A 26,944-nucleotide genomic window follows, 5' to 3' on the forward strand; every position below is an offset into this window, starting at 1 on the left:
GGAAACAGCCTTTAATATGAAGGCAAGCCTCAAGGATTGCATCTTCCATTTCGCTGATCAGATGTCTAGAACTGTATTATGGTTACTAACATGGCACTGGATTAAAATGGAATTATCTGCCCCTTAACTAAATTGTGAAATGTCGACACGGGACATGTGTCACATGACACAAAGAATGCCTGTGTCCAACCAGCACCTCATCCCAGTTAAGTTCCAGTACACGCTAAGCTGTCCACCAACACTGCGTTCATGGCTTTAGTTGTGTTGTTTGGATGGTTATTTCCCCATTGTGTTTGGCTTGTTGCATACGTTAGTCTTCATTTTAAAAATGACTTCACAAGATAGATATTTTGAGCATGTCATAGGTACTGTGATCGGTAGTGGCCCAGTTGTCCTGGTAGCTGGCACCTGTCTGAGCAGCTATTTGGAACCGTTTGACTGTAAATCAACTTGGTCCTCCTCAACCCTTTGTCAGTCATTGTTACTGAAATGCTTTCAGTAGGAAGAAACTAGAGAGGAAAAGGAAGAAGGGAGGGAGGGAGAGATCCTGGATTGTGGGATGGACATGTTGTGGTCAACAGGACACTTGTGCAAAGCCTTCTCATTGTCTTTGCCTTGTGTCCCTTACCTGTCTACAGACAGGAATGGATCTTCAAAGTTACCTCCCCCACTTTGTCTTGCCAGCCAGGGTTTGGGGGGCTTTCACTTTCTGCAAGCTGGATCACAATCGGCAATTTTGTTTTCCCTAAAATAAACTTTAGTGATTATCATGTTTTGTTGTACCAGGTATTGGCTTTCAGTTGCCACATCCCTCCTACTCTGAGCTGGCAGTGACTGGCCCGGAGAAGCAATGGACCCTTTTGAGGTTTGCAGATGACGGTCATGATGATCACTTCCATTCTGATATTTGCCTGACTCACAGGCTTTGAGGTTGTTGGCTTTAAAATGCTAAAACCAGTGTTGCCCCGGGCACTAGCATAGCAGGCAATAGGTGTTCCCAGAATCCCGGACATTTATTATCTACTGTGTACCTTCTTCAGTAGGATTTCTCAGTATGTGTGTAATGGGAATTGGCGTTTTTAATAAAGGAGATCGGTGCTCAGCTTTTCCCAGCGTGCTTCCTCTGGAGCCCTTCATCCTGGGAACTTGGCAGGGAGGACTACTCTGAAGAACTTGCTTCAGGATGTCATGACCTGCCCACTTCACCTGTCTGCCACAGACAGCCCTGACCCTCCACCTTGAGACTCAATAGAAGCTGGGGAGTTCAGCTGCTATTTCAGAAAGACATATGATACACCTTGTCAGAAGCAAGTTGTGACGAGCTTGTCAGGGTGTCCCTGTGCCTGCCACCTCACAGTCACCAACACAGGAACTGCCCAAGTGAGGGATTTTTCCCGTATACTTCCCAATGTGTGCACTCAAGACCACCGCAGTCCTCAAAACTTTGCAAGCACAGTGGAGGGGCTGATTTAAGGTTGTTATCGGTGTCTTTCAAGATGTCAAAAGTTTGGGGGTAGGATGGCTCAGATGTGTTTTTTAGCCTCTGGGATGTCTGTCACATGACTTTATGGTTTCTGTAGAGAAAAGCAGTGATATAACCCCAGGATGGGTGCAACAGCGGCCTCAGAGGCCATCCCTTCTGTCCTCAGGGGAGCCCAATGCCATGTGATCCCCCACTGTCCTGCTGAAGTATACTCTGTAGACTGCTATGTCCCTTCTGCCCCCAGAGAGGACTGAGCTAAGAGTGAACGAGAACAGCAGGAAGCATTCCAGAGAAAATGAACATTATCAGCGAGGCTGCTCCAAGAGTTTCTCTTGATAGGGACTTGATCGTCAGTGCAGGGTGCTGACAGCCCAGGGAGTGTGAAGAAAAAACTCCTTGACAGGGTGACTGATTTGAAGTCAAGGATGTTTAACTTGGTGTTAAAGAGATTCCAGAGATGTCTGGCTTATTAGAAACAATATGTTAACCATGATGAATAGGGGGAAAAATTAAGTTGGTATTTGTTCCTGTAAAAGCCTAGCTAGGGAGATCTGGGTGCCTCTGCGTGACGCAACCTCATGATGAAGCCTAATGGGAGACTCTCAGTGTCCCTGACTTCATGGGGTCTGACAGTCAGGGTTTCTGAGTCCTCCCTGAGGGTGGCGACTAGGCTCTGTGTGGAAGCGAAGGTGGAGGTGAGAGGTCGGAGGGTAGTGCTGCAGAGGTGAAAAACTGAGGCTCTGGAGCCCAGGACAGGCCCAGACAGGTGCCTGGCAAGTGAGCAAGGTGGCCAGGACTTCCTCCCAAGGGCCGGCTTTCTTGGGTGAAGTGTGGCAGTTTCCTTGCTTGTTATTGGGTTTTTCTGTCATTAACAAAACTTCTTGTTTCTGTTGGCATCCAGAAATGGCTTCAGACATCCCTGGATCTGTGACCTTGCCTGTTGCCCCCATGGCGGCCGCCGGACAGGTGAGGATGGCGGGAGCCATGCCTGCCCGAGGAGGAAAGCGGCGATCCGGGTAAGCAGACCCAGCGCTTCCAGGAACTGGCCTTAGTGAAAGTTGAGCAATGCTCTTGACCTGATAGAAAAGTATTGCTCCCCCCCCCCCGCCCCCCGCTAGAGAGTAAAAGCTCAGCAGTTTGCATCCTGCTTAGATTTTGCAAGCGTCCTAACTATGCACATGATTCGCTTCTACGTGTTCTGGGTCCTGGCACCCAGCTGGGGATTTCTGTTTGCCTGTCCTGTGGGGTCCTACTGGGCCCGGCTCTCAGAAGGGAGGAGTTCAGTCTCAACTGCCAGAACATTCCAGCCTCATTTGGCAGCACCAGCCCCAGGAACTGTAAATGATTTAATGGGGCCCTCGAAACTTTTTCCCTCCGATGCTCATCTTTCCTAGGAATATGCAGGAATTCCTTTGGCAAGGAGTCGGCACCTGAATGCCAGCCAGATAAGTTGAATATTGCTCAGACAATAAAGAGAATAAGTATTAAGTTCTGTTGACTAGACTGGTTCTGCTAGGTCACAGACTACTTTGGAGCAGATGAAACCAAAACCGGCACCTACTTGTGCTGAATGATATTAGCGTCTGTACCCAGATCCCAAATCAAATCAACCAAAGGAAAAACATTAACTGGTATTTTCCAGCTCAGTGTATTACTCAACCCAGTTCCCCATTGATCCTTTTTTTTAATTTCAGTTTAATAATTAATAAATGAGCTGCCTCATGATGTTGCTTCCCTTTCTGGTCACACACTCCGCCCATGATTGTACCTATTTGGTGAGAATAGAACACAGAACAGAACCTTCCATAGCCCTAAGACTGCAGCCTGGACGCATGTTGAAATGGTCCAGCATTTTAATCTCAAGAGCCTCTTCCAAACCCTGTGATGCTTAAAAAAAAAAAAAAAAAAGCACAGAGGCAAGAGGACAGGTGCACACCAGGGTCTGGGGTGGAGTGGGGACAGGATGAGACACCATGGTGTTATAATGCCAGCTAACGAGAAGGACCGCTGTGTGTGCTGGGGTCTTTGGGAAAGGGCATGGGAGGTGCATGGTCACTGTGAGGGTTCACAGAGGGCTGAGAATCTGCGCATGGTGGCAAGGCCAGCCTGGATCCTGCACATTCTCTCAGACAGTCCGTGTTCTGTCTGCTGCTGCTGGGTCTCCTCAGTGGGCACCACCTGATCAAGGCTGCAGCTTGCCTCTGGGGCTTCACGTGCAGCTGCCTGCTCTCTGAGCCGCCTTGCTAACTGTGGACTGAGTTCTGCCATATGGCTTGATAAAAGAATGTATATGGTGTTAAAATATTAATTTTTCAATAAAAATTCCAGATTACTTCCAATGTTACTATCTTAACTCACATTCTTTAGAGAGAAGCTCCATTGTTCCTTCTCGTCTTTTTCCAGAAGAGACCAGAGTGTGCCCTGCAAACTCTAGGTTGGTCCAAGTCTAAGCAAACATGCTTTGTCCCACCCCATGCTGAAGACCCACAGGCCCTCCCCCTTGTGCTGGGGGTTCAGGGAGCCTCTGTCTCCTCATGGTGTGGGCTGGTGTGCATCCCCAGCAGCTTTCCGCCTTGGCCTGCAGGGTCCTAACGCAGTCCTGGAGAACAGAGCCTGCTTTCTGCATTGCACTAGGGATGATGACAAGCCTGGAATTCCTACGGCTGTCCTGTGTCCTGTGTCGCCGCACAGGCCGTTTCCCTTCCTTCTCTGTTGCTTCCTCATGGAAGGATGGCTTTATTTGAGGGCCAAGAGTCCATCACCACCACAGTGGGAAAGCCTGGCGGCAGGTAGGCTTTGCAGCTAGAGCAGCTGAGAGCCCACATCTGAAACCACAACCACGAAGCGAGAGCGTGAACCCGGAATGCCGTGTGGCCTTTGAAACCTCAGTGACACATGGCCAGACCTCCTAAGCTTCGGCCAAGAGGATCAGCAACCGGGGACCAAGTATTCAGATGTGGGAGACTGTGGGAGACATTGACATTTCATACACACACACACACTATGGCCCCAGAAGCTAGTGTGGTCCTGAATAGGCAGACACTTAGGCTTGGGTTCCATTTCACGTACAGCCCAGGAAGCAACCTATCGAAGGAAGCAGAGACGAAGTTAGGTGGGCAGTGGCCTCCGACATCCTGCTCAAAGACCCCCACAGTGTGGGGAGACTCTCACTCAAGTCTCGGGATAACACGACCCCCCCCCCCCCGTAACCGTCCTTGCTACAATCACACGAAGTTTAATCGGTGAGATGAGACAGGAACCAATGCACTGGGGGGGGGGGCTCATAACCCACGCAGGGGAAGAGTTCGACCCCAAGTAATCCGAGAAAGGTTTTTAAGGGAAGGAACCACAGCCCAGTAATCCAAAGGGGTAGGGAGGGCATCATAGAAAATTCCAAAAATACCAGTGATGATCACCAGGGGGCAACTCCCTGCCTCTCAAGATCACTCTCCAGGTCATAATCAGCTAGTTCCTGAAACACAGTATTCCAAAGATATCAGTGATAATCACAAGGGGGAAACTCCCTATTTCTCAAGATTATTCTCAAGATTACAATCTAACTTTCTCTTTAGCTAGTTACTGAAACACAGCCACTGAACCAGCTAATCCTAGATTTCTGATTCTTCTCTTCCTGCTTAGATTTTTGGCTCTATTTTTTCCTGCTAGGGGGGTGTGGATTTATCCAGGTCTTTCACTGCCATAAGATGAAGCTGGGGCTCTCTGAGGGCAGACCAAGGAACTGGACCTTCACCAGGAAGCCCGGGGTCTGTATGCTCCTTGTCCTTTTCTCTTGTCAGGTGGTGGGCATAACGCCCCATGACTTAGAGATTCGCCCTACTCTAAGAAGGTTTTCCGTAGTCATTCTTACATCTTGCGTTTTTAAAATTTTCTTCACCTAATAACGACCCCTTCCATTGTGAGACGCCGGCGGAGGCTGTGTGCATCAACAGGCAGATGCTCCATCTGGGTCTTGTGCTGTGGCTCGCACTGACTATTGTCTGCCGTCACTGTCAGCAGTGTGGTGTCTCCAACTGCTCCTTCTGTTAAGATCGTGGGACACCCCTGAAGAGACTCAAGAGAGGGAAATGGAAGAGGATGGAGTGTGTCAGGAGGGAAAATACTTTGTCCCATTCCTTTCCAAGTCCTTGCTCTCCCACCCGACGGTCATGCTCCTGGAGGTTAGTGTGCCAAGTGCTGGGGACAGCTGTGCACAGCTCTCTCTCAGGCTGCATTGCCTCTTAGAGCTGACCCCTTGAGGACTTTGGCTCTTCCTGGATGTGTGCCTGGTGCTGTGGTGGGAGTCCTCCCTGGCTGTTCTTTCTTCCCACGTCACTAACAGGCTTAGCAGTGAGAGTCTCCGCAGGGCACTGGCCTCTGCCTGGCAGCTAGGTAAAGGAAGGTTCAGAGGTTTCAGATTCTTTCCAAAGTAGATCCACGTGTGTGAGAGAAATGAGTTGAAGCAAGTCACCTGACACACATTCTTGTCAAGACCTCCCTAAACTCAGCAAGGGGTAAGGGAGGCTCCCTCCGGGCAAACTCGGTACTTTCAACCTCAGGGAGGAAGTGGCAGTGATGAGTTAAGTGATAAACTGAGCCTTCTCCAAAGCTACCCACTGGGATGAAGGGAGGGTGGGGGCTGCAGGCAGGGATGGGCAGGAATGTAGCCGCTCCTGCCACTGCTTGGCAGACCAGCACTCCTTAGATAGAGGCGGGAGGGTGGCGGGCTCCAGAGTTTAGAACCAGCCTGGGCTACATAGTGAGACACACACACACACACTTAAAACTTAAAGGAAAAAAAAGAATGGAGAGAGAAGGAGGACACACACACACACAGAGGTTGATGTTTGAATGTGTAGTTAGGCTGTAAGGGAGCCAGAAGGGAGAACATTTTCAGACACACTGTCACTCTGCTGTGTTCTGGGGACCCATGGCCAGGCCCAGGATTGTTAATGGTAGCCACTATTTGACCAGCCACACTAGAATGACCTTCCTCCTCGTCCGCTATAGCAGAAGCACATGCTGTGCGAAAGCTCACGTTTGATGCTGCACCGTTATCCTTAGAAAGCATTGCTAGCGAGAGCCTCATTGCCTCCCTTTCCCAACAAGTTATGCTCAGAAATGCCCATCCACGCTTCTTATCCTGGCTCACTGGTAGGGAAGGAAGCGGGGTCAAGTAAGTGTGTTTTTGCTCACCCTTTGAAGACTGGGATCACCCATCCACCATGCTGTGTGTTTCAGAGTGAATCCAAGCAGGCTTAAAGTCGTATTTTGATTTCTTTTATTATCCAGATGTTCCAGAATAATAGCGAAACATAAAAGACATAAAAGAAAGGATGATTTACTTCCCCTTTTGATAGCAGAAGAAGTAGGCGCAGCTTCTTGCAGTCATATTTAAAGTTGGACATGGTGGCAGAGACCCGAAGGTGCTCCTGGGGGCAAGTGTTGTTTGAGGTCTTTTGTTTAGTCAGGAGCAGTGGGGTGTGTGTGTGTGTGTGTGTGTGTGTGTGTGTGTGTGTGTGTGTGTGTTCCTGAGAGGCTAGTGAGACTGTGTGGAATGAATGATCCTGAAGATCTCAGCAATCATGCGGGGTCCTGATTTATTTCCTGGGCTGGGCCCACTTTATGCTTTTCCAAATTACTAAGCATGATCTGCCGAGTGTGAGTCCATGCATGCACAAGTGGCAGGTGCAGTTTCTTTCCCTGCTGCAGCATGTCATTGCATGCACACTCACAGGTGGTGGGTGCAGTTTCTCTCCCTGCTGCATGTATGTGATCACACATGTGCACAGATGAGAGCCATAATTTCTTGGTCTTATTTTTTTTATATACAAATCATGACTCCAAGTTCCCAATGGTCCAAACCAGGCTTTTTTCTTCTACCCTCTGCTCTCCTGATCTGCAGCTCACCCGGCCAAGCTGTGGCCCTTTACTTCCCTGTTTATCTGCTCCATAGGGGATTGGGCTGTTTATCTGCTACATCGGGGATTTGTTGCTATCAGTTGAGACTGTTTCAGCACTGAAGCCGTGGATCCCAAGAATGCCCTGTCCTTGGTCACCCCAAACATCTCATTGGTCTTTAGGCTCTGAGTGAGGGCTGGTTAGTCAACTGCACTTTGTGGGAGTGTGATGATCACAGTCTTATCAAAGTACCTTGAGACGGCTCAGTGGGACACAGGCACTTGCTTCCAAGCCTGATGACTTAAGTTAGATGAGCGGATTCACGTGGTAGAAGGAAGGAGTCTTCCACCTCCATATGGAAGCCCAAGAGTACAAGTGCAAACACACACACACACTGTTATAGGAGCTTTGATATCAGATTGAACGGAAAAGAATTTTAAAGAGAACTTATGCATCTCACACCCATTTGATAAATATTTGCACAATTCTTCGGAATATATGGTGGGTTTGTTTTATGTAGGCAAAGAACTTGATCTTTCGCTTTATGAGCACTAGGTGGCAGTGTGGTTCTGCAAAATTCAACCGGCCTCAGTTTGGTGGTTATTTCCACATACGGAATTTCCAGGAAGGTGAGAAGATAGCTCAGTAATTATACAGGGCACTAATGAGTTTTCTTCGTTTGGAATCCCATATTCAGCTCCATTTGTCCTATACACAGCTCTGCAGTCCAGTGCTGGACTTCCGGAATGATGGCTGTGGGGACCTTGAATGTCTGTGTCCCTGGTGGCATGTGTGTGGTCCTTTTTGACCATCTCCTTTTCTCTCTGTACAGAGGCATTTTTGTGATCACAATTGCCATTCCTTCCATCTCTTATTCTTAGTGTTAGGACAACTGGCTTTTGAAGACTAAAGATCCCATCAGGCAATGCTGGGCAAAATCACGTCAGCTCAGACTGCACCGTACATAATCCAGGACAAAGACGTGCAAAAGCTGCCTTGTCGTCCGAACCTCTCTCCCTTCATTTTGCCATATCTGACCATAGTTCCTAGGTCCCCCAAGTGGTTGCAAAGGCTAGAGGTCACCATACATCTTACTGGGGCCCGTCTTGGGGTTTACGTTCAAGGATGGCTCTTCATGTGTAACGTGACTGCTTTCTGGTGACCTAGGTGCCCTGTACCTTCCCTGGGTCACCTATTACACAGACTAGGGAATGAGAGTCACCTCCCCTGCGAGAAGCAGAAGCTCCGATTATCTATAACTGTGGTCTTCTGGCACACCCTCCACTCTGTTTATTGTTTGAACAGAATCTCACTGTGTCTCCCAGCACACTCCATTCTCATAATAAGCTGCTAAAACATGAGATTCCTCAGACATAGCTGCAACTACCCTCCCTTCTGCTTGGGTCATGAGGGTAGGCCTCACCGAGTCCTTCAGACAGACTGAACAAGCAGGACACTTCAGGACCCGAGATGCCATATCAAGACCACATTTACTATAGGTGTCTCATTTTCTTCCTCAAAAACTGAGTACTCTGATCATAGTTAAGTTCCCTCTCTGCCCTAACATCTTCCAGCCTACTATTTGCTGACGTGAGAGTATTACGGGTTTTTGAGAAGGAGCGTTTGGTATGTTAGTTAAGCACGAATTCCCCCCTACCTTGTCTGATGTTTACAAGGGGAGGCCCAGTAAAGAAGAGGTCTGAAGAATAATTCAGTGAGCAGATGGCCACTTGCTTGAGTGATTTTGATATCAAATGGCCATTTCCTTCTCCACAGCCTCCTATTTGGGGTCCTGGGTGTGACAGAATGATTGTCTGGGATGACTTTTGCCCTGAGGTTCATGGAGATTCACCAAGTCACAAGCAGTATTCCCAGACAAGGTCACTGGATTTCTTCATCACTCTTTGGACTTCCTGGATTCTGAGTCCCTTGAGTAATATACCATGCATTTTAGAAATGAAGTGTTTATGTGGAATACATGATGTGGAGGGGACCATGTGCCCCAGAGATGTTGGGAGACAAGAAACATTGATGTTTTCCCCCAGCGTGGACTGGGCTGTCCTTTGATGATCTGAGAAGTGTTCTAGGGGGAGAGCAGAGTTATCCTCTTAGCACTACCAAATGTCGGAAGCATTGCACAGTGATGTGATGGGGTGAGGGTCCCCCTGCTCCCACAGCTCATGATACTAATTACAGTCTCCTAAAAGTCATAACCACTGCTCACTTGTGACTTTGACCTTTCAGAATGGACTTCGATGATGAAGATGGTGAAGGTCCCAGTAAATTTTCGAGGTGAGTTTACTTTGCCTTTCTTAAGCCAGTAGCTAGCAGTCACGTGACCAGCATATGCATAGGCACTTAGTGCCTCTTGTCATTGAGCAAACCATTGTACTTTGACCATCTTGTGTATGTCTGGCTTAGTGCCAGCATTTGGCCTAGTGGCAGGCAGTTATTAGCAATCCTGATATGCCCCAAGCCTAGCCTGGTGTTCTGTGCTTGAAATCTCAGCACGTGGGAGTATGGGGCAGGTGGAGAGCAAATTCAAGGCAAACCTGAGCTGTCTAGCAAGACCCTGTCTTCAAAAGGCATAGCAAAAGAAGAGGGGGCAGTGATGCCTAGTTCTTAATTCTGTTTTCTTTTACATTTAACAATGGTCACTAACTTTAATGGGCTCCCTGAAACAAACAAGCGAAAAAACATAAGGCTTAAGTTTAGAGAAGATTATCAACCTTCTCTAAAAAGAATCATTTTTTTTTCTAGTAAGGAAAATTAGGAGAAATACAAGGAACGTGTAAAGCCTGTTTGAGGTTGGCTTCAAGATCCTCACACTCAAGCTACGGAGTGTGTGGCAGTGTCTTCAGCTGCTTGTGGGGTGGGCCACCGTCTAGCCCACCTTCAGGGAAAGCTCCCAGGTCACCTGTACTGGGGGTGCAAGGGAGAATCATGAATTCTGATTCTTTCCATCTGTTTCATTTGAGGCGCTGTGGGACACTTGGAAGTACGCGCGCTGAAGGAAGATGTCATTCTCCCATTCTTATACTCCCATCTGTGCCATCTTCTTCCGGCAGGGCTCACCTTGCTGCCCCCCTCACTCCGACCTCCTCCGAGGTTACTGCTGATCATAGAAAACGCGTGGCAGGTGATAGGCGCCCGTCTGTAGTATTCATACTCCACCTTCGGACTGACAGCCGTGGTTGTTTGAAGCAGTTTTGAGGAGTGTGATGTCCACACAGTCCACTGGGCTGGCTCTCTACTTTTCTCCATGCAGATCGTTTGGGTTCTTTTTTTTCTTTACCCATAAACAAAATGGTAGCTGTGGCTTAAACAGTGTTCTCTACCAATGCAGGAGGGACCCCATGCCTCGTTTCTGTAGGGATTCCCAGAATCTTCTAGTCTACAGTAAATATCTCCTCACCCCCATAAACTTTTACCCTTGAGATCAAGCTCATCCATCTATTCCACAGCTTCCTCCTCTTCAACTGAAGCATGAGATTAAATGAGAACACTTTTTTAACCCATTAAATGACCTTCAAGTTTCCTATCAAAACACGTGAGCTTCACCAACAAAACTGGATTATCTCTTCCTGAGTAGACCTACTTTAGATGTCCTGATATCTCAAGTTGTCTTAATTGGAAAGGAGCAAACCTCAGAAAATGTCCCCTTCTCCTCTCTGTCAAATCTTGCCTTGGCCACTCACAACCCTTTCTGTAGACAGAAACAATGACGCTAGCCGGGCGGTGGTGGTGCACGCCTTTAATCCCAGCACGCGGGAGGCAGAGGCAGTCGGATCTCTGTGAGTTCGAGACCAGCCTGGTCTACAAGAGCTAGTTCCAGGACAGACTCCAAAACCACAGAGAAACCCTGTCTCGAAAAAAAAAAAAAAAAAAAAAAAGAAAGAAAGAAAAAAAGAAACAATGACGCCGAGTCCTCTATGTCAAAGTTCCCCCTCAAGACTGCATACCATAGCGTGAACTTCAGGAAATAATGCCTCTGGGTCTCAGGACAAAAAGAGGAAGAGAAACATGGAGTGACATTTGCTTGACATGGGATATCAGTGTCAGTGCTGAAACAGCAGAGGGACACAGAGCTCACTTGGGCCCAAGTGTGAGGCAGCGGCCACCCCATGCTGTGTAACGCGCTGAACCTGCCAGTGAGTCACTTGTTACCCAGTCAGGTTCAGACCTTGGCTTCTCTCAACCACATCCTTTCCTCTGGGCCTTAAAAACAAGAGAGAGATGGAATGTACTTCCAACATGTGCTGTTACTTATGCGGCTGGGTTCATGGGACCCCAGAGGCCACTGACTTAGACAACAGGGCATTTGAAATAATCCATGGCTGATGGGCCTCTGGGTACATCTGAGTCGCTTGGAGTTGGGGAGACAAGCAAGTCCCCTCCCTTCCACTTAACCATCCAGGGGGAAGGTAGATGTTTGCTGCCAGCCTTGGTAAGGTGCACTCTACGACCTCTCTCCCATGTTTGCAGTCAGTCCCCAACTGTCCCAGCAAGCAAGGCCCTGGAAAGCATGGAGACTTTGATGCAAGCCAGTTCCCATCCTTATTAGTTGATTCATCATCTGGGCAGAGGCAGCATCATAATCTCTGTCCCCCAATGGGAGTCTAGTGAGAATTCCCTGCTTTTCTCAAGGAATGGAAGTATGGGGCTTGGCTTCCTTCCCCAATGTAGCCTAAGGAAATAGCCTCCACTTACTAGCACTGGGCTTGACTCCCGTTTCCTCTTAAATTCCATCAACAACTCACAGGGATGAGCTCTCTGCCTCTAGAAGACTCTGATCACACCCCAGAGGAAAACAACCTCCCTAAAGGACACCAGGACCTGGTGCCCTTCATCCCTCAAAGGGTCAGCATCCTGTATTACAAGTGATGCCCCAGCCTTCTCATAACACTGGGAAACACACAAAGGCATCCTTCTTGAATGTCCCAGGCTGTTCCTGTGCTGCGGTTGGCATCAGCTGCCACCAGCAGCAAGTGGCATCTCTGGTATTATTTCAGCGTGTGGACAGCTGACATTCCCAAGCTATCATCAGAAGTCAAGATTACACACCACGGTCACTGTGTGCCTTATACTTGTAGGGCCCGCTTATACTTCCCTGGACCCCTCCCCCCCCATGCCAGGTGAGACAATGAGAGGCACTCAGTCTTAGCCCATGACTCCGTGGCTCCTCTCAATTCTGCCACATCTTGGTTCTGGGGTTGGATTCCCACATGTATTCATTGAGACTTTGGTTTAGGGAGCCCTCTGTGTCACACCATCCCATATGACACCTTTTACTTTTTGGTCACAAAAGAATGACGCAGAGATTGTATCGGCCTCTCCTGGTGGTCAGTGGGAGACTTTACAAAGTGCCTCCCCTTCTGTATGTTAATCAAGTTGGGTGATGGATGTCCCACTGCTCCGAGTGAACTCGAGAGGCCCCCCTGGCAGCAGAGCTGGAGAAGAAACCCAAGTTACCACACACCTAGCAGTACCTGTCTTTGTCCCTGATTTCCTTGCTTGTCCTCTAAGGCAAAGCCCTAGGTCGTCTTGGTCCAGCAGAGGTGTCACCTCCTCCTGCTCTGTCCTCGCGACAGAGCCCTTGACCCTTTCTCTATACATAGAGACAGATTTCCTTACTGCTGCTACCTGGCCCCCATCAATTATGGATGCTCATAGACACCACAGTCCCAGGCATAACAGATTGATCCCATTGTCCCTTTCTCTTGGGGAATAAGATAAACTAGGGTCAGTAGACAGGGCCTTGGGATGTGTCATTCTCTTCTCACAAGGTGGCATTCCCTCACCTCTGCATCCTTGAGGGCTTCAAAATGAAATCATACGCATCAATGCATACACCACTTGTTTCTCGGATCTTGTTGCCTGGCAACCGGCCGTTCTCAGTTCTTTTTGGCATGCTGCTCAGTAGCTCAGGCTTATTTCATAGAACCTAAGGTTGTTGTATCATTCCCTGCATTGGTCAGTGACTGCCGTTTTCAGCTTTTAGATCTTACCTTGTTTATCCTTTACACCTCAGCCCACAAATTGAATTTATCTATGGATCGATCACAGAACCTCACAAAGCCCACTCCCAATGTTTATAGAGAAAATTAGTCCACGGTAATAAGGTCCCATTGGTTGCCACAGACACTAAAAGCTTTAGACTTAACTCTAGGTTTGGGAGCCACCGCTGAGGACTTTAAGCGTCAGACAGAACTGTCAGTCTGGTGACAATCCAAGGTCTGAGATGGCGGGAAAGGAAAGGTGGGAGGAGGCTTCGCCACATGGGGCGGGTGGTGTCAGCCACAGTGGGCAGTGAGCATGGGCATGGGGAGGGGAGGAGAGTCAAGAGGTTTGTGCAGGAGTTTTGGCACAGGTGGACATTCGTGGTGAAGGAGCCCTCGCTCAGCATGGCCCCAAGATAAGTCAGAGTAGGCATAGTGTTCTTATGATTCAGAGAGGTGCTGAGTGGCAGCATCTGTGTTGGAATGGAGAAGGGGATTCAGGGAGAAGTGGATGGGGCTGGCAGGATATCCCAAATCCCGAAGGTCAGACTGAGAGACTCCAGGTCATTCGACTCCAGACAGGGCAGGCAGATTCCCCTTGGATATGGCACCATTTGGAGAGGAAAGCCTGTCTCACTGGAAGATGCAGGCAGGTGCTGTGGAGGGAGGGAGCTCTGGGTCCTGCCTGAGTCATCTTCTCCCATAAGTGCCCGAGCTTCCTGTCTGGCCTCTTCCTTCGTCATCTCTCCAAGTACCACCTTCTCTGGGTGGCCTGGGAAGTGTGAGCTGGCAAGGTAGGAGTATGCGCTCTGGGAGCTCGCCCTGCCTTGGGTCTCGTGAGCAAATGTCCAGCTGAAGAGTGTGGTGTGCACCACGTAACCTGCTCCGTGGCTGTGGAATGAGAGTAGAGGGTTTCTAGTCTCTCTATGGCAAGATTTTGGCCTGTGCTCAAGAGCTAGAAGTCCTTTGACCAAATTCCTGCTTGCATCCCCTTCCTCTGGTTTGTAGGTGTCCCACCCTCAACCTCTTCTTATCTGGTTGACCCTTTCTCCCCTACTTAGCAAACTCTGCCCGTTTCTGCCTGGAGGAGGTAGACTTTCCCGACACGGAGGGTCTTTACCATGCACGTGAGCGTCAGTTCTGGTTTACATCTTTCCAGTTAGTACCCGAGAAGTGGGGTTGACCCCAGGAATCTGCTGACTGGTCTTAACCGGTCTTCCTCCCCTATCCTACAAAGCTCATCCACCTGTGAATCTCTCTAAAACATCAGGGCCTGTTGGCCCATCTTCCGGCTTCTGTTAGATTTCTGTGTTCTGGCCTGTTTCCCAGCCTCCAAGTTCCTCAACTTCCCCTTGCACCAGGCCTGCCCATCCTACAGGAATGGCTCTTCCTTTCTTGATGCATCCTCCCCCATCCTAAGTCTTCCTTTGATCCTCCAGATGGACCCTATCTCCAGAACACTCTTTCCTTTTCCTATTGCCACAGACGTCTATCTCTGCGCACCGCCCCCAGCCTCTTCTAGCCCCCCCCCCCACTTCTGTGTCTTTTTCTCTCCTGCTGTGCACAGTGCACCTTCCAACGCAATGCCCTGGCTTCTTGAAGACCACATTGAGCTTCCTTGTTTTCTCTGCCATCCTCTCCCCACGGGGGTGGGGGGGTGGCTCAGGACTCCTTGCACGGAGTATCTGCTCCAGAAGGCTCACAGCAGGCCACCACGGGGACCGCTGCAGCACACACACACACCATCAGACCAGCGGGCCTGATTGCCATGCCGCTCCGCTTCCTGGAAGCATCGATGGGGTGTGATGCTGATGCCTACATGCAGTGTGTGGAGCAGCCTTGCCTGGGGATCTTCTTCCTTACTGTTAGCGCCACTCTCCTTCCCAGAGAAGCCACCAAGTCCTCCATCCTTGCAGCAGTACACATGGGGCGTATTTTTAGACACTGTTTCATCCCAGGGAACAGCTTTTTCTTAAGTTGAATGGGGCTGGCTGTTACTCTCTTTTGCGCCTAAAGGTAATAAATAATTCGAGACAGAAATAGTCTCCCAGCCCTTCTGTTAAGACTTTCATTGTAAGCATCCCCGAGACGGTGTTAGGTAATCCCCCGCAGTTATTTTTTTAATTGGTTATTGGTTAATAAGGGGTCACACCTGTTCTGTTACTATGTTGCACTACGGGGGGGGGGGACACACTGGGTGTAGAACAAAGGCGCGTTCACAGCTTTATTGGAAGCGAATCTACATCATCAACAGTCTCCTTAGTGATACAGAGTGTGGTTAGGCTTGTGACAGGGTTAGGTACTGCAAGCCTATTTTCAGCTGAGGATTTTGTTAAGGAGAAAGGCATGCGATACAGCCCCTGCCACACATCTCTGCCTGGCGTGGGCTCCCTTTGGCCAGATTAGAATACTCACAGCAGCCTTGGCTGCCTAAGCAGCCAGCACATCCCTACAATCACAGGCGGATGCTGAGGTGCTGTGCAATATACTGAGTGCTGCATGGAAAGTGAAATCAGCTTGACTGTGTGGGGATTTGTCATGGTCAGGTGCTTTATTTTCTTTTGAGGCACAGTGCTTATGGAATGGGCTATCACCGTCAAAAAAATTGAAGGGGCATAAGTTGGAGGCTATCTTATAGTGCTTCATACCATGTATATCACTCACATGTGTAAGCAGTCAGGAGCTGCCTCCATAGCTGCGAGCCCAGACTTTCAATTTAAATCACCCAGAAAGATGAACACAGAAATCCTGCTAGGTCTTCCCTGGTTCCTGGTCTTAATTTTGGATGTCTAGGAAAAAATCCATAGATATGTGGGCAATTTAGGAAGTGCCATTACATATTTAGAGGAGGCGGCCACAGAGGTCCACGTTCCCCACACATAGACAAGAGCTTACAGAGATGTCAGGGCTCGGCTTCAACTCACAAGGACCAAAGCACTTAGCCCTTCTGAGTTAGACCTAGGAATCTGGCCATCTGATGTTAGCAGTGTGTTATTTTACCCCAAAGTCCGCTGACCCTGGTCTGATCCTTCTCTTTTTCCCTCCCCCTGACCTCTTGCTTTCTGGGAAGAGAGAACCACAGTGAGATTGAGCGGCGCAGGCGGAACAAGATGACTCAGTATATCACGGAGCTCTCCGACATGGTTCCCACCTGCAGTGCCCTGGCTCGGAAGCCGGACAAGCTCACCATACTGCGCATGGCGGTTTCACACATGAAGTCCATGAGGGGCACCGGGAACAAATCCACTGACGGCGCGTACAAGCCTTCCTTCCTCACTGAACAGGTGCCCCAGCGTTACCCTTCTGGTGTTGTGGTCAAAGTGGGGGAGAATCTTAGGGTCACAAGCCTGAGATAAATTCCATGGGAATGTGGAGTTCAGGATTGGGGGAGGGGTGAAAGCCAGAATGTGTGCTTCCATTATTCAGCAAGAAGTGCTCTTCAAGAGTGCCCAGTCTTTCTGTTTTCTTGCTCTTTTATCTCCCATATGCCTCGGTGAGGGGTGGTGACAAAACAGTGTGGATGAGGATGCTGACACAGGAGAGTGGCACTGACGTCATAATTCCTGTGAGGGTAACGAGAGCACAGTCGTGCCATGAAAGCCACCGAGCAGTCGTGATGGTGGCTACAGGGCCATCACAGCCAGTACTAGCAGGCATTCATGGTCCCAGTCCGAGTCCCATCTTTCTGTGCTGCCCATTTAAGTTTAGCCAGCAAGCCATGGTTCTTCATCACCGTGTGAGAGGTGAAGAAGTCAAAGCTGGGATTTCCCCCGATCAGTTGCTTAGAGAAGGACCTGAAGACCTGCTGCTCTACTGGGGTCCCCTTACACCATGTTTTTTCTACCGTGCTAACTGGGGGGAAGAAATGTGTGAAATAGCAAGACAGCATCAGTAAAAGGATTTGCATGAGCCAGGTGGCTTGTGCTCCAAGTCCTTGTCCTTCATGCGGTGGTCACAGTGAGCGTCAGCTAGTGCTGAAAAGCCTTAGCTGACTTGTGTAGCCGTACATGAAGCTTTGACTCTCTAGTTTCCATAACTTTCCTAAGGTAAATGAGCCAATGGGATTCTGTAGAAAGAGGTGAGATTACACGGTTGTCGGGAGTATTCATTTGGAAGTGCCAAGGGTTCCGTGGGTGGCATCTTGGGTAATGGACTGTTTAAAATAAGGCAGAAAGCGAGGCTCAAATGAAACGGAGTGGGAGTGACTGGGCTGCACCAGGGACTGTGCTCAGGACAGAGGCTGTGAAGGAGCCACAGAATGGGCACAAAGAAGTCAGCAGGGGACTTTTAAGGGGTGCACAGTGTGTACAGAGGGAGGAGTAGAGAAAGCATGAGGGACCATTAGCTGTGTGGCACAGAGCATCTGTCCACACTGTGGCCACAGGTTTAGAGGAACGAGGACGATAAACCGATGCCATTTGTCCTGTTCGGTGCAGGTGTTTTGGTGGCAGATACTTCACCTACTCTGACCCCTTTGAAATCCTCCCAGGGTTCCCTTGATCCCTCGGCGTTGAGGATTTCAAGGAAGAAGGTAGTGGTCATATTTGGTCTTAGAAGTGTGGAGCATGGTGGCCCAGGTACAGGCTTCCATCCTCATTCCCGTCCCTAAACCGTGCCCCCAGCTCTGTGGACGTAATGGGGAAGGAAGGCATTCCCGTGTAGACTGCTTAGCATGGGGATGTTGCTATAACAAATGATGAACGGAGAGACATGACTTGCTGGAAATTAAGTACCACTAGCACTAGGGTCAGTACAGAGAGTTTCTCCAAATTCCTTTAATCCTTACAAAAAGGACTCTATGCAGCTACAGGGGACGGCGGAGAGAGGGCAACCACGCATCCGTGTACCCTTCTCCGTGCCATTCTCGGTCACTCGTCCATTTACAGAGCCCTGTAAACACTTACTGTGTAAGCCCTGCACACCAGAAGCTCATTAAACCTCCAAAAATTTCACTGAAAGTAAACTTGATGAACTCTCAGAAGCCCGAGCCAATAAGTATCACGCCAGAGTTGTAAAGCTAAGTGGACGGGCATGGATGGAATCCCTCCTACTCCCAAGCCCATACGGTCTTACTGGGGGAAGGAGGAAAGGCCACGTACGAGTCATGAGATGCTGATCCTCAGGGGAGAGGACGGGAAGAGATGGGTGGGGGTGGCTCCATCCCATCAGACCTTTGCTGTCCTTGCAAACTGGGTTAAAACATGCATGCGTAAACAAAGCCACGCAGCCTCATCCGGTGACATAGAATTCTCTCCTTCCCCAGAAATCTTATTCCATTTTTTATTTTTAAAGGATCTTCCTGTTGGGAAGATCTTCCTGACATGGTGAATGAGAATAATGCTGATGTTCTTAGAACTGCGGAAGCATCTAAGAGACACAGGAAGCAGATGTGTACGTGGGAAATTGACAGAGCGAGCGTTGGGTTGAAAAATGCTTGCACTGTCAGCGTCCATCTTGGTATCCCAGGCTTGAGATCATTTGAGTAAATCCCGAGCCAGTGACTGCACACAAGCCACAAAGTTCCTAGACTGTGCCTCCAAAAGTTAAGGTCTTCTAGGGACTTGGGTTCTCGGACCATCTTGGCCACTAAGAGGTCACTCTGATTGACCAGATGTTCCAGATCCTATCCATTGCTTTCTCTCAGTTGCCCTGATATCAGGTGGTAAACCATCCCTCATGAGGTTGTATTTAAACATTTGAGTCTGGGGTGGGGAATGCTGGCTTACTGCTGATCCCAAAGGATGATTTTGTTCATTGGGGCCTGGATGGTGTGTGAGAAAGTTGGAGTGGTAGGAATAGACTCTAGTGGAGGGTTAGCTCCACACTTCATACCCAGGAACCCAGGTTCTTTATTTAGCTTGATGTGACAGGCTATGGATAGTTACCTCCGAGCTGCCTTTAGGCATGGTTGTCTGTTTAGCAAAGTTGATTTTACCTCATTTGTGGCCCCCTGGGGTGACAGCAAGACTTTGGGAACAAGAGTGCAGTGTCCCCACACAGTGGGAAGACTTGTGGTCTGTTTCTTTCTCTCATCTCCCCATCTCATTCTCCTTCCTTCCTGCCATCTTCTGTGCCATACACTGGGTGCTGGGCCCTTCGGCAGTGTCATGTCTGGCTGCAGTTTCAGTACATGAGGAAAGTACCTCAGAGAATGGGCAGCTCAGCCCCCTCCTGATCATCATCTCTCCATGCTAGAGATCTTTCCCCAGTCACTCTAAGAGAAGACAGTGTATTTTAGGGACAGTGCAAGTTTTGGGTCTTTAGAAAAATAAGCTAGCCAGGTGAAGTGACGTTCATTGACACAACCACGCACACGCCAGAATGAATAGGTACACAAAGGAAGCTGAGGTTGCTAGTTAAGAGAAGATAAATGACCCGGATCTGTCAGTATACTTGCTGACCATAACCTTTGCTCCCCAGGAACTGAAGCATCTCATTCTGGAAGCCGCTGATGGATTTCTGTTTGTGGTGGCAGCTGAGACAGGAAGAGTAATCTACGTGTCTGATTCCGTCACTCCTGTTCTGAACCAGCCACAGTCAGAGTGGTTTGGGAGCACCCTCTATGAACAGGTACACCCTGATGACGTGGAGAAGCTGAGAGAGCAGCTGTGCACTTCAGAAAACTCCATGACAGGTATGGGTAACTATTGCATGTGGGTGACCATTTGACCTTGAAAATTGTTTATCCCATAAACACTTTAGAAAGCTGGAAGTCACAAAATATCCTAAAGGTGAGGTGATACATTTTATTAAGTTTGTGTAAGGGCTTCCTTCAAATTTTTAGGAGTCACTTTTTTTGGTTTTTGAAATTTTTCCTGTAATTAGTGCATGCAGCCAATAGGAGGTGTTCTTGCTACATTGGTGAGACCCCATAGGATCTCTATGTATCAGTATGATACCCATCACAACCTAGGCCTTTAGCCACCTGAAATACAGTTCCTTATTGAAACATCTAAGTCAGTCTGCCATAACATAACAGACACGTTCTTCAAAATCACCTTTGTATACAAAAACACATGTAGAATTCACTGGGGGAAGTGGATTGAAAGTAAAACACTCCATAGCAGATAAAAGTGGGAACCTACTGAACCAGCATGGCTTTAGGTGACAAATGGAAGGTCACAAATATTAAACATGATTCTTGGCCTGGAAAATGATTTTTGGTTGGGGAAAGTCTCAGGAAGTTTTGTCACTTGTGTGTTCTCGTGGAATGCATCAGTGACAGTCATGTGACATCAGATGGAGCGTTTTACCACCAAATACAGAGAACTCAGGGTCAGCTGACGTTACTGTAGATGTCTGGAGTGTGTGACTTGCTTCAGCCAGGTGCAGTTTTCTGTATTCATCTACTATTTCTCATGGGTAAACACAAAACTCACATTTTCTTTTCTCGGATTGTTGCCAAACGTATCAAATTGGAGCAAATATATATTTGATAACAAAATTATAGGTTCTATCAAAATATTGGTCTTCTCTATAGCATGCATCTGTGCTGTATTCCTCCCTGACTGCACTGTACGCTGCTGGGGTTCTCACGTTCATGTCTAGTGCAATGCTAAATTTGATGTTTTGCATGTTGCAGCCTAGTGAGTTAAGTGAGTCGCTGTTTGTTCACTGTAGTCAGCTTAGGTACCTGTGACATTTGTCAGACTGGGTAACTCAAACTGCAGGAACTGAATTTCTCTCACAGTGTGGAGACTGGAATTTCAACCTCCTAGTCCACTTCATCTACAACAAAGCACTGTGAGCCGCTAGCTTTAAATCCATATATGGAGCAGGAGAGATGGCTCAGAGGCAAAGATCTCTTGCTGCTGCTCCCAAAGACCTGAGGTTCAGTTCCTAGTACTCACACTGGGTAGCTTACAACTGCCTGTAACCCCAACCCCAGGGATCCACGACTCTTTTCTGGCCTTTGCAGACAACTGATCTCACATTGACATATCCACACACATAAAAAGGAAAGATCTGTCTGTCTCTCTCTCTGTCTGTCTGTCTGTCTGTCTCTGTGTGTGTGTGTGTGCATACTCACACACTGAATCTCTATCAGTACCATAGTCTCACAGTTTTAGAGATTAGGAAGTCTAAAACCAAGCTGTAAGTGTGCCTAGTGATGGGCCACTTTCTGGGACCTTCTAGCTGTGTCCTCAACAGGATAGGAAGGATGGCACAGTCACAAGGTTCTGTCCTCATGACCTTGTGGATTAGGATAGCAACCAGGGAAGTTGCAGTCAAGCATGTCATTCATTTTATCCAGGACCATGATATCAGCAGGACTGTGTCTCTTGAGAGCTCTCATTAGTTTCCAGATGCTTCCCTTTGAATCTTCCATGACCTTTCTCTCCTGTTTTTGAAGGACACCAGTCATATCAGCTGTCTTTACTTTAATTGCCTCTTTACAGGCCCTACTCCAAAAACAGTCATATTGTGAGGTTCTGGGAGTTAAGTCCTCAACCTACAAATTTGAGGGAGGCTCACAATTCCACCCATAATCCTTAGAGTCAAATCCAGTCTGGTGGTGTCCAAGCTGGCAGGAGTTGAGCTGTTTGAGGGAGGGTGATCATTTTCTCAGTGCTGGTGATTAGTGGGGGGGTGATTTCACGTGGGGACAGTTTATGTCTTAACCATCTCTGCACCCCTATACAAGAACCAGGCAAGCTCGGCCTTAGGAAGATACTGCTGCTCCCTTGCTGGGCTGGTCTTACTACACAGAACATAAAGCTCAACACACTTGGGAACTGTGAGGTCAGCCAGGAAATGTTGGTTTTAAATTTGAAATCACCTCCTCTGGAAAGAGCTGGTCCCCCTCGCCACACACACACACACACAAACACACACACACACACACACACCCCAGACTTTCTGTATTTGGCCACCAGATGTGGCTTCTTCAAACTCTTCAGGAGACCTAGCTGGGGCAGATGACAGAGGAAGTGGTGGCCAAGCGCAGGGCAGGTTCCGTTCAAGGGTGTTGCTAACTGGCTCTTTGTTGAGCCAAATCTTTCCATAGCTGGCCAGGTGTGACCAGGGCAGTGAGAAGATCCTGGGAAGCGCAGCAGTAGTGTGGGCCACCGCAGCGATCTGATCTTTCCCTGAATGAGTGCCGGACTCTAATACTACCGAGAGACAACAATGGCGCCCTCAGATAGCAACGGCAATGTCAGACATAGACATAGCCATGGAGAGGGAGTTGGGAAGACTTATTTTCACTCTCTAGTCGGTCTTTTCTTAGTGATCCTGGAAGTTCGTTCTTCTTCTCCCCCATCACACGAGATTCCTAAGGCTCATTCCCGCTGTGATTTTGTTCTCTCATCTAAGGTTTCCAAGTAGGACCTAAGTCCACTGGTTAGAAAATTGGAGGAGAGGGACTAAAGCAGACCAGGGCTGTGCTGAAGGACTGTCACCATGGCTCCAAGGCAGTACTGGCGCGTCCAGCTGCCTGTATCCAGGCGCTAACTGCAGTGTTGGCCATTCTGAGCGTCATTGTTCATCGACTGGCAGTATCCACTGAATGGCGATGCGTTTTTAAATAGACTTCATAAAACCAGGCTCTGCTCTGACTGCCTGACATAAACATGAGCCCGGGCTTATGGGAAGCTAACCCTGAACTCCCCCGCTTAGGAGCCATGGGGTTCAGTGCTAACTCATCCCGTATCCACAGTAGCTTTTATGCAGCATGACTATCTGATATGAATTGATCGAGTCTTTTTCCAGCCCTGGCTTTTCTTTGTTTCACGTGGGGCTTTTTCAAGTGACTTCACACATTTACACGCAGCTCTGAGTTTGGGGCCTCTGGCTGTGCAGTATATATCCGGCAGGATGATTTCTGTCAAAAGTCTCTGTGAGCGTTCTAAGCTTGTCCTTCTTAGCTCTGGTTCTACCCCTTTTGCTTTGTTGTGCTCTGACTTATTTGTGAGGGCTAAGGAGCCTCAGAGCCAGGTTGAGGCTACCTTCTCTGTCCATGGCACTTGGACTCCTGAGTTGATGTAACTTCTGAGGAAGGAAGGATGCTGAGCAGTGAGTGGTGTGTAAGGTGATTCTGATGGCGGCGGGAGTGTTGAGAGCAAGTAGTGCCTTGTGGACAAGGGGCCTGCAGAAATAGCCACTGGAGCTCTCTGAGTGGTCTGAGTAGTCCCTCTCAGTGGGGATGGGGGTGGGGAGGGTGTGGAAACACCCAGGGCATTTCAGGTGACAACAGGCATCTAGCTGTAACTGGATATGCCCAAGCTCTAGGTTCAGAAAGCAAGCAGGGGGCAGCAGAGACACTACCCTGGAGACATGGAGGGAGCCAATTCTGTCTTCTGGTGGTTGAACTCTGGAAAACCCTTAATCCTGGTGAGCAGAAATGGGAGGCGCTTTACCACTGACCCCAGCACCTCACTGGGAGGTTTTGGTTCTCCAGCCAGAAAGAGGATGTGGGAGAGGTTAATCTGTGGGCATTTCAAGAGGAAATCCATTTGGCCCATGTCCCCCGCATTGCCTTGTACTAAGGGAGCATTGCCTTGTACTAAGGGATTTGCAGGGTACTCCTGCATTCGAGGTAATTAGGTCAGCATTTTGAGTCAGTATAGGGAATAAGTTTGAAAAAAACTGATCAGTGGTAGAAGTGGATGAAACAGATAAACTAACCTTCTTTCTTTTCCTTCCTTTCCTTCCTTCCTTTTTTCCTTCCTCCTTCCCTTTTTCCATGACCATTCGTCCATTAAATCAGTCACCTGTCTTGTACAGTTGTGGACAGGTCACGTGGGACGCATCCTCTCCAGCTCCTCACCTATAAGACACTTCTGTCTGTGGATCAGCCCCCATTTCCCAACGGTTGCAGCCTGGATTCTTTGTGATAATTTGGGGAGAACCCAAGCTGGGGTGGTCCCCAAGGTTTTAGCTGGAAAGCCCCAGTATGTGAGTCACTCATCCCAATCAGCTGTGATTAAGCTTTTCCTATCTCCCTTCGAGCTTTGCTGAAGTCCAGGGATGCTTTGACTCTTGGATCACAGTATTTGGCCAGGCTCCGGTCTGGGCACAGATAGCTTCTCCAAGAGCCCGCCACCAGGGAGCCATATCCAGCCAGCTGTGCTTATATAGCCTCTCATCGGGCATTTTCCATGAGAGCTTCAAGATGCCACCTATACTCAAGAGTCTCTTCGCCTGTCTGGGAGAGAAGACACTTGTGGGACTCTGGGGATGCTTGGTGACTTTCATTTTCTCATCCAACCCTAACAGTGAAAATATGAATACCTATAATTAATCCACTTACATTTCTATGGCATTTTTTATCCCTGTAGAGACTAACCACACACACTACCAGCTTCTGTTCCTTGCAGGGAACTGGCAGATACCCTCGCCCAGGGTGGTTTGGCGAGGGGGCCTGGCCCAGGTGATGACTTGAGGCACAAAAGCAGCGATGGCCTCCTCCGCATCACTTCAGTCCTGAGCATAGAGATTGCTGCCAGTATCTCTGCAGCACCAGCAATCGGAGCAGTCCAGGGCCGGGCATGCGTATTGTTGAAGGCTCAGGGGCACACGAGAGGTGGGTAGTGTCAGAGTCGTGGGATTAGAGCAGACAGTCTGGGTGTCTCACCTCCTTGCCTTCAAAGGTCCTCATCTCCAGCAGTGCTTCCTGGTCAGCTATGTGAACATCAGCTTTCGAACCGGCTGGAAATGAGAATCTCAGCTCACCCTGGACCCAATTAAATCAGAAGCTAGGATTGAAGTGGTCTGTCTAGCCATGACCCCAGTCCTTGAGATGCACTCTGAACTTTGAAACTTAGTGACACCATCTTGGGACTTTTTTTTTTTTAATTCCTCTGATTGGGTCTTCCTTTATTCTTCATCTTGTTAGGCTCTTTGACCTGTTTAAGTTCCGCCTTGGAAGGGTAGGAGATAGAAGATTTCTTCAAGTTTCTTATTATGGAACTCTTCACATTTATCCATACTGGATCAGGTCAATCTTGGTGAGATTTAGACAGTGTCCTGTGGTCTATCAGCATCTGAATCTTCTAGGAGCTGCTTGAAACATGGACCCCTCATGGGCCTGCTGACTCCAGTCTGTGTTTTCATAAGACTCTTGCACAGCAAAAGGGGGAAGGTGTATTCTGGCTCATGGTTTTGGGGGTCCAGCCCATAGTTTCAGGGGGTTTAGCCTGTGATTGGCTGGATCCATTGCTTTGGGACTAAGGCAGATAGACTATCATATGACAGAGACTGCCACCTTGGAGTGGTCAGGAAGCAGAAAGAGAAAGAGGAAAAGATGGAGGACAGGCAGCAGCCAGGGACAAGATACGGTTTTTTTGTTTTGTTTTGTTGACAAGATATGGTTTTTGGGTTTTTTTTTTTTTTTTACACAAGATGTGTTTTCCCACAGCGTTCTTGCAATGACACTCACCAGCTAGTCTCTACCTTCCATAGTTCTACACTCCCCTGATTATCTACTAAGATTTTTGAGCCAGTGATAGATTAATCCATGAGGGATCTTCACTGATGAAGGCAGATTCCCCCCAGACACACTCATTCTGTAGTTCTCTGGTTTGAACAGTAGATACACTAAACTATCAGTCCCGTTGGAAGGAGACTGAAGGGTTTAGTGAAGAGGTGAAAGGGTGCTTGTCATAGCCAGGTTCAGGAGCAGCCTTTGGATGCATACTTGGTGTGAGGTAATGGTCTGCCCTGGCAACTCACACAGGTCCTCTTGTTAAGCCCAGCTCTTCGAGGATGCAGCCAGGACTTCAGGGGGCGTCGTTCTCACCATCAGCAACCTGCCTCACTGAGATAGAGAACTTCAGGGATACCCACACTGCCACCCTGGGAGTACAAGGCCAGGTGCTCTCCAAAGAGCAGCCTGAGACAGGGTGGTCATGGGATGAGTGGGCCTGGGAAAATAGTGGCCGTTGTCCCCGTTCCGTCTCAGCCCACCCAAGGCAGCTGGGCTCCCTTGGTCACACTTCACAAGAGAGGGCAAAGACAGATTATGTGGAACTGAGCCGTGCACTTGGGTTCTGTAGGGGAAGAATGTAAGGCAGATAATTGGTCCCTCAGGAGTTCTGTGAACTATGCAGTCTACCCTGTGGTATCAGTACAGGAAGAAGATGGTGTATTTCCAACTGTCAGTCACGAAGGTAACTTCATGAAAACCATATTTTCAAATACATCGTTTATTTTCTTTGGAATGCCCCAGCTTAGTCTTTGGAGTAATGCCAAAACCTGAAACCCTAAGCACCCTCAGCAGGCCATTTCTTGCCATATTAGGTAACACAGAAGGAAAAAAAAAAACCAATTCCGGATTTTATCTCTACTATTAACACCGTTATTGAGTTTCTGTTGTTTGAAGGGGAAATGTAACATCTTAATGGTTAGGAAAGCGTGCACATTTGAGTGAAGCCCTTGGAAATTGCCCAGCTGTGTAGTAAACACGTAAGCAGCAGAGATAAGTGCTCGGAGTTGGGCTGTCAGAGGTGCGCAGTGAGCACACACAGCGAGGTGCTCTGCCTCTCCACGCAGACACTCCCGCTGGAAGCCACAGTGCTTTCCACCCCAGATGTTTCTCTGGAGCGGGTTCAGTTCCTTTTCTCGT

At 48.6% G+C, this 26,944-nt stretch overlaps 1 protein-coding gene across 2 annotated transcripts in view; it reads left to right on the plus strand.

The window, feature by feature from the left end:
* Arnt2 (aryl hydrocarbon receptor nuclear translocator 2) overlaps positions 1–26,944 on the plus strand; it is a 144,296-nt gene that overhangs the window by 35,642 nt on the left and 81,710 nt on the right. For both annotated transcript variants that reach the window (XM_050154055.1, XM_050154054.1), the window contains exons 2-5: positions 2,385–2,499; positions 9,626–9,673; positions 16,451–16,664; positions 19,801–20,014. In XM_050154055.1, the coding sequence (XP_050010012.1) occupies positions 2,385–2,499; positions 9,626–9,673; positions 16,451–16,664; positions 19,801–20,014 (591 nt within the window). The remainder of the gene's footprint in view (positions 1–2,384; positions 2,500–9,625; positions 9,674–16,450; positions 16,665–19,800; positions 20,015–26,944) is intronic.

This window comes from Alexandromys fortis, unplaced genomic scaffold (assembly GCF_014885135.2).
Source record: "Alexandromys fortis isolate MF-2015 unplaced genomic scaffold, M_Fortis_MF-2015_v1.1 scaffold_86, whole genome shotgun sequence".
Lineage (NCBI taxonomy): Eukaryota > Metazoa > Chordata > Mammalia > Rodentia > Cricetidae > Alexandromys > Alexandromys fortis.